General features: G+C 37.8%; 1 protein-coding gene across 1 annotated transcript in view; it reads right to left on the reverse strand.

Annotated features, from left to right (window-relative positions):
- Positions 1–8,241, reverse strand: part of LOC106873747 (RNA polymerase-associated protein LEO1) — a 43,752-nt gene that overhangs the window by 13,019 nt on the left and 22,492 nt on the right. Inside the window, exons 2-6 of the mRNA XM_014921244.2 lie at positions 8,104–8,172; positions 6,003–7,358; positions 4,810–4,941; positions 3,045–3,118; positions 2,040–2,230 (exon numbers count right to left, since the gene is read on the reverse strand). Coding sequence (XP_014776730.1) covers positions 2,040–2,230; positions 3,045–3,118; positions 4,810–4,941; positions 6,003–7,358; positions 8,104–8,172 — 1,822 coding nt within the window. The remainder of the gene's footprint in view (positions 1–2,039; positions 2,231–3,044; positions 3,119–4,809; positions 4,942–6,002; positions 7,359–8,103; positions 8,173–8,241) is intronic.

Consider the following 8,241-nt stretch of genomic DNA (forward strand, 5'->3'; position numbering starts at 1 on the left):
TATATATATATGTATATATATATGTATATATATATGTATGTCTTCATATATATGGAACAGATAATTCTATAAACTATTTAACACACCACCCCGCCAAATAACAACAACAACACCAACAACAACAACAAAGGCGACCAAATGCCGTTTTGTACGACCAAACTTCCTTTATATGAAAGTGCTTAGCATAAAATAACCCAGCATATTATTTATAGGTATGGAAGTGTCGGTTTTATCTGCAACCTTTGACATAAACCTCTTCCACTAAATTATGGAGATGAGAAGAATAATTCTGAATGTATTATTCCAACAGATGGAATAATAATAATAATGATGATAATAATAATAATAATAATAATAAGAAGAAGAACAACAACAACAACAAGCTCAGCGTCACTTTGATGGTGTGTTCTGCTCTCTCACTCAATAATAATAATAATAATAATAATAAGAAGAAGAATAACAATAATAATAATAATAACAACCCCAGCATCACTTTGATGGTGTGTTCTGCTCTCTCACTCAATAACAACAACAATAATATAAACAGATGGAATAATAGAAAAAAAGAGAGAAAGAGAGAGAGAGATGAATGAAGTGTTATTTAATGTGGGGTGTCCAAATTAGCTCCAAGTGAATTATTATGTATGAACTGGTTGTTACTTCCTCTGTTCCACACACATATATCACTCATTTTAAAACAAGACACCATCGGATGAGCTAAACAGGAAAAATACACCTACCCCCACTCCTTACTCATAATAATCTCTCTACTTATACACACACACACATACACACACTCATACACATGTAAAAACAAAATCACATCCATACCTCCCACGCACATAAAATGCCCCCCCCCCCAGTGAAGGGCACGGGGGTGGGAGTGGGGTTCACTCAACCAGTTGAGAAAACCAGCCAAATCTACCTCAAAACACACTCCATGTCTTAACCCTTCAGCATTCAGATTTTGAATGTAATGCTTATTTATTGACACTCTTTTGAATTAGTCATGCATTATCTCATAGCTTCAACATTTTGATGATGCGTTTGTTTATTTTTAGAATGACATTGTAAGGTAGGTGTGAGAGGCCAAACTTGGTCAGCTAAGATGTTAAAAGCTTAAAAAAAAAAAACGAATGGACAATGTAGTTCTAGAAGTACAATATATACTTTATAAAATATAACGTATATTACACACACACGTACATACATACAGACATATATACAGATATGAATTTTATCAATTAACTGCCAGTGCTGGTGACACATAAAAAGCACCATTTGAGCATGGTCATTGCCAGTGCCGCCTGACTAGCTCCCATGCCGGCGGCATGTAAAAAGTACCATTCAAGTGTGGCTGATGCCAGTACCACCTGACTGGTCCTCATGCCGGTGGCACGTAAAAGCACCCACTACACTCTTGGAGTGGTTGGCGTTAGGAAGGGCATCCAGTCATAGAGACCATGTCAAAGCAGACAGTAAAGTTTGATGCGGTCTTCTGGCTTGCCAGCTCCTGTCAAACAGTCCAATCTATGCCAGTATGTGAAGTGGACACTAACCCCTTTTGCAGTTAAACCAGCTATATCTACCTCACATATTCTACATATTTTATACTAAAACCGACCAGATATGGCCTCTCACACCAACATCACAATGTCATTCTAAAAATAAACAATCACATCATTAAATTCTTGCAGCTACAAGATAATGTAGGATTAATTCGAAATGATGTGAATAAATAAACCTTACATTTGAGAGAGTAATCTGAATGCCAGAGGGTTAAATGATGACGATAACGATGAATGCATATTAAAGTATTTATTTTGTGAATAAAAATAGCTATGAAAAGTTTCCTGCTGAGATTCATTTGGTATGATGCTAAATTTATTGATGATGCATTAGCTGACAATGAAATTACAGGCAATGTATTTTATTTATCGCAGTATAATTAACCAGTAATGATTTCACAGTGAACCAAATTATTGTTGTGGATTTGAATTTTAAAATAAATGAACTGATAGAAGATGTGAAAAAGTAACCTTGTTTCAACACTGAGGAAATTTGGTAGTTTGACATAATGAAGGGATTTGCCTAGTTTGGTAACAATACGTGGAATTTCAACTTCAATCATTGTCTCTGGAGGTTCCTCTTCTTGTGGGGCTGCAGCCCCTGTTTCTCCATCTCCTTCTCCTTCTCCTTCTTCATCTTCATCTTCAATTAAAGGTTTTGTCTGGGATAGAACATGATACAATGGGTAAGATGAAGACACCTCTGAGAAGAAAAGGGTAAGAAAAAACAAAACAAACCCCCAACATAATGGCTGGGCTCCAGCAAGACACAACCAACTGGAATAAAACAGCAAATATTTAGCTAGAAATGTTAGTGTGTTCAAGTGAACATTAAATCCTTCTTCATATTTATTTATTTTGACTAACTTTAAATATACTTCATTTTTGTATCTGGTTTGCAAGATTCTTTATGCAAATTTGTGTGTTGAAACAAATTTTGTTGTGTCTAAGGAGAGTCAAGATGGAATTGAACCAGTGCATGTGTGAATTATACTGGCATAATGACTCTACCTAGACAACAAAATTTAAATAGACTCTTATATTGTGAGTGGATGGCAGCATGTGTAGAGCAGCAGGCAAAATAGCTTGTGTTTTTTGGTTATATCTTCTTTATGCTTTGAGTTCAGATCATAGCTATGACTATGTTACCTTTCATCGAGTCTGAATGTAATAAAATAAGTTACCAACTATACCTTAAAAGGCATGCCTCAGCATGGCTGTTGTCCAGGGACTGAAAACAATAAAAGAAATAAGAGAATATCGAATTTATTCCCATGATCCAAAGAATGAATATGGTATATTCTCTGATTGGCTTCAGTAAATGGACTGTGGCCATACTGCCATACCGTGGCACTGCTTTCAAGAGTTCTTATGTCAATTATGGTGTATGCTGCATATGTAAGAAGCGCTGTGATTTCTTGTAGTTAAAATTCCAAAATGTTCTTTGTCCATAACGAAGGAAAAAAAAAAAATTACCGTTTTACTTTCTTCGTCTTTATCTTCATCTGAGGAGACGTCATCCATTTCACCAAATATAGCGTCTGCTGTGGCTGGTAGACAAAGGAAGAAGAAAAACCATGTACGCATACATTGCCACATCATCAACATTTGAACACCCACTTTCTCATACTTGCATAGGCTGGATGGAGTTTATTGAAGCGCAGATTTTCTATAGCTGGATGCTCTTCCTATCACCAACCCTCACCTATCCCCAAGCAAGGTAATATCTCTGTATGACCAGAATATTGGAAATGACACTGCTTGTGTGACAGTGACAATCATTTGCAACTATTACACATTGTCAAGACAAAGACACACACACACACACACAAGAAGCTTCTGTTTAGCTCCTGTCAACCAAGTCCACTCACAAAGCTATGGTCACCCTATGACTACAGTAAGAGACATTTACCTAAGGTCCGATCCAATGGGACTGAACCTGGAACTATGTGGTTGGGAAGCAAACTTCTTACCACACAGCCATCCTGTGCCTGTGATAATGATAATGATAATACACACACATACACACACACATACACACACACATACACACACACATACATACATACATGCATACAAGCACACACAAACAAATGCACAAATGAAAGGAAACAGCAATCAAAATCTTTCAGAGTTTAATTGTATTAACAGTCTGACTCAGAACCACATTAAGTTGAAGTTTCACACAAGTGAGAAAAGACACTCCTGTTTGTTTGGATGCAACTTTTTACCAAAAATATGTCACAAAAATTTACTGTACATTCTAGAGCAGGCATGGGCAACCTTTTGCAAGAAGTGGGCCACATGAGACATGACTCATCATCCTCGTTTAATGTCTGCTTTCCATACTGGCATGGGCTGAACAGTTTGACAGGAACTGGGCAGTCAGAAGACTGTGCCAAACTTCTGTGTCTGTTTTGGCATGGTTTTTATGGCTGGATGCCCTTCCTAATACTAATAAAAATAAAAATTCAACACAATTTTGCACTTATGTATGCAATTCAGAAAGTCTCGTAGGCTACAGTTTGTCTACAACTGTCCAAGGAATGGTTACCTAGGCTAAACTTTCCAAGCCACTGTACTGTAAAAATATGACAAAAATGGAAATTATAAAATGGTTAACAGTCTCTATGCCACTGTCACTCTGATAAAATATGTGTAAGGGCTGAGACTGTCTTTAATCTTTTACCTGATCAAGTCACTGGGCTGTGGCCATGCTGGAGCACCACCTTGAAGTGTTTAGTCAAACAAATTGATCCCAGGACTTATTTTTTAAACCTAGTACTTATTCTATCAATCTCATTTGCCAAACTGCTAAGTTATGCAGACATAAACAAACCAACACCAATACAGAGATCTACATACACACATGTAATTATATATTTTGTGTGTGTATGTATGTATGTATATATGATGGGCTTCTACACAGTTTGCTTTCCAAATTCATTCACAAGGTGTTTGTTGTCCCAGAGCTATTGCAGAAGACACTTGCCCAAGATGCCATGCAATGGGATTGAACCTGAAACCACTTTGTAGTAAAGCAAACTTCTTAAGCACACAGCCATGCCTACACCTTTGATGTTTAATATTTCATTTCTCAAAAATTTTCAAATCAGTATTGGAGTGCATCTTTAAGGCCAGCATGTCTTCAATGTAGAAAGTATAGTAATTAGAAGAAATATAATCATGAAAGGTTTTAAATATACATTTAGTTGAATATGTATTGAGAAAATAATTTTACCAAGGTTATTCTCATCATCAGAACTTTTCCTTTTGTCGTCACCATCCTCTTCATCACTAGAAATCTGTTGTTTCTTTTTTCTAACCCTTTCTTCTGACTCACTGTCAACACTGCTTGCATGAGATTCAGCATCTGATAGAGAATGGATAACACAAAATTCCGTAACATCTCCTCACTTAAATACATGGAAAATATTACTGTATTTTCTGGTATAAAAGTAAAATTTTTCAGACAAGATTTACAGCCAAAAATAAAAGGTAGGTTGACTTATACACCAAGACAACTTTGGAGGACCAAAAATTCAATGCGAAATGCAGCAGTATTTGGAAAGATAATGATGATATTTGAGTGTTTATACTGCATGTGACATGACTCATCGTCAGGCAAGTCACACTACTAACAAAATGCAATGTAATTTTTTTGTTAGACATACCATCCAGAAAGTCCCACAGGCTGCAGGTCGTCCATAACAGGTAAAATCATAGAATAATTGAAAATTACACATTCAAAAATTTATTGTTTCAAATTTAATGAATGGAAAAAGAATTCTTAATTTTGAAAAGGAGACTATTTCAAACTTGAAATTTAGCATCAGCTAACCAGATGTTAGACAACAATTGTTAGAGACAGGATTAAACAGCTACAATTTTGTTTCCAGAGAAAGGTCCTTCCTACCACTAGCTGCTCAGTAGCTGAAGTAGGATGGTTATGAAGTAGGATGGTTATGAAGTAGGATGGTTATGTTGGCTCAGCCAGGCAAACTGGAACCAGAAGAGTTATGTACCTTCATTGAAAAAGATATAATACAATGGCTGAAATGAGATTTGAACTTCTGACCACGTAGTCAGTAGTCCAGCACCTTAACTATAGAGAGAGACATTGTGAACAAATTGAAAAGCATGCACTAATGAGGGATACTTTATGTGGTCATTCGATCTGCTAGAAACAGCAGCCAAATCTTCCTTAAATCACATCAAAGTGTCTTAAAACAAGATTGAACTGGACAGAGTAGTCTCATACACAGAAACATAGACTGATCAGGACTGGAATGTCACTGGTCATGTCTTTTCAATTGATGCTAACTCGGTGTTAAACAACAGTAATTAAAATTAATAAAATAATAATTAATTATTATCAACTAAGTTAAACAGAATTTCAAAACAAACTATGAAGAATGGTAAATTGGAACTTACCAGACAGTTTCCGTTTCTTTTTCCTCTTCCGATACTCAGCACCAGAATCGTCACTGTCAGCTTTACCACTGCCAGCATCAGACTTGTTCTCATCATCACTGTGATCTTTGGCACTGCTGGCTACAGAACCCTTATCTGACTTGGCATCATCATCATCACTGCCTCTTCTCACACTTCCGTTGTCTGACCCCTTATCAGAGACATGGCCTTCGTCATCGCTGCCCCTTTTTGCACTTTCATATTCTGACCCTTTGTCTGAGCCATGGCCTTCGTCATCAGACTTGTGTTTATCCACCTCCAGATCGTCATCACTACCAGCTCTTTCAGATGCCTTTTCTTCGTCAGATCTCTCTTTATCTTTAGTATCAGTTACAGACTTTCTCCCCTCTACACTACTAACACTCTTCTCATCATCACTTCTGTTATCGTCTTCTCGACTTGCCTTATCAATTTCCATTTTATTATCATCGTCGTCCTCGTCTTCAGGTGCGCTGTCTTTATCGCCAGCATGGCTAGCTGCATCGCTGTGAGTCACTGATGGTGGAGGACTCTGATCACTGCGAACAGAAGCAGCGCGGCTTTCATTGCTCTCAGCGGGAGAAGCTGGCCTACTACCGTCACTATGTGGTGAAGCAGGTCGGCTGATATTACTACCCGTGGGTGAAGCTGGTGTACTTGCATCGCTGCCTGCTGGTGACCCTGGTTTACTGACATCACTCTGTGCAACAGAAGGTGCTTGACTGCCCTCACTTGGTGCTGGGGACCCAGGTCGACTGCCATCACTTTGATTAGAAGATCTGGCTTCACTGGCATCACTTTGGTTGGGAGAGCCAGGACGACTGGAATCACTAGCTGGGGAGCCTGCCCTACTAGCATCACTTTGAACAGGAGAGGCCGGCTGGCTGCCATCACTCCCTGCTGGAGAAGCAGGTCTACTTACATCACTCGCTTCAGGTGAACCAGGCTGGCTAGGGTTACTAGCAGCTGGAGATGCAGCTTGGCTACCATCTACACTGGGACTTTGAGGGGCTGAACTGGCTTCACTCTTTGCTGGACTGCTTGCTCTGCTGCTCCGCTGGCTCCCACGATCACTTTCAGCTGGGCTGCTAGCTCTAGACCGATCTCCACTACCGCTACGAGCTGATGAAGCAGGAGACCCTGCAGGGCTACCAGACCTACTACGATCACTTCTGGCTGGACTCCCAGGTTCAGAAGCGCTATCTCTTGGAGATCCGGGTGCACTGTCTGAGCCACTTTCTTGGCCACTACCAGCTCCACTCTTTGCTGAAGCTACTGCAGAAAGAATGCTTCCTTCATTATCTGAACCGGAATCTGCATTTGACCCAGAACCACTTCCTAGATTATAAAGCAAGAACAAAGAAAAATAACAAAATCAACTAAATGTTTCATAGGGAAGATTTTTGCTCCTTAAAATACTGAACATTAACTATAACACTTTAACCCTTTCATTACTGTATTTATTTTGAGATGTTTTGTGTTTCTTTCAATTAATTTTAAATATAACAATGAATTTAGTAAAATAACTTAGTTATCATTAAGTTAGTGTTAGGAGCATAAATTGTGACTAAGGTTTGGGGGAAGATTTTAATTCAAAACCTATGAAAACAAGACATTTGTACTACAGAGCCAAAGGCGGTTTCAGCTGGGTTAGTAATGAAAGGGTTAACAAACAAGAAGGGGTTACATTTGATGTGCCTTTAAATTTCATCACATAAAAAAAGTATAAACCCTTCAGATTAATGTAAAATTGTTTATATTATAACATATAAAAACAAACAAACACACACACACACACATATATGAACAAAAGTAGCTTCTATGCAGTTACTCAACCTCCAAGAAATAACAGTGAAATCTCTATCACACAACACCCTACCATCTTAAAAATAAGGAAGGGCACATTAAATAATGTAGTTCATTTTAAAATGTGTGCAGGTATGTATTAAGAATGTTCACTTCACAATCAGATGGTTCACATGGTTTTTAAAAATTTTATTTGGAACACTAAGTGTGTTAAAGTCATACAATTGATATTTGCACAGAAAAACCAAATCAGTATAAAGAATTAGTTTTATTTTACCAGATTTTTCATCACCTGAGCCACTGCGCTGACTTAAGGGACTGGCAACAGGACTCGCAGGTCCTGATCCTGTGGAAAAAAGAAAACAAAAACATGTTAGCTTACTAGTTTTATATTTATATATATATATATATATAT

This window comes from Octopus bimaculoides, chromosome 23 (genome assembly GCF_001194135.2).
Source record: "Octopus bimaculoides isolate UCB-OBI-ISO-001 chromosome 23, ASM119413v2, whole genome shotgun sequence".
In the NCBI taxonomy this organism is placed as follows: Eukaryota; Metazoa; Mollusca; class Cephalopoda; order Octopoda; family Octopodidae; genus Octopus; species Octopus bimaculoides.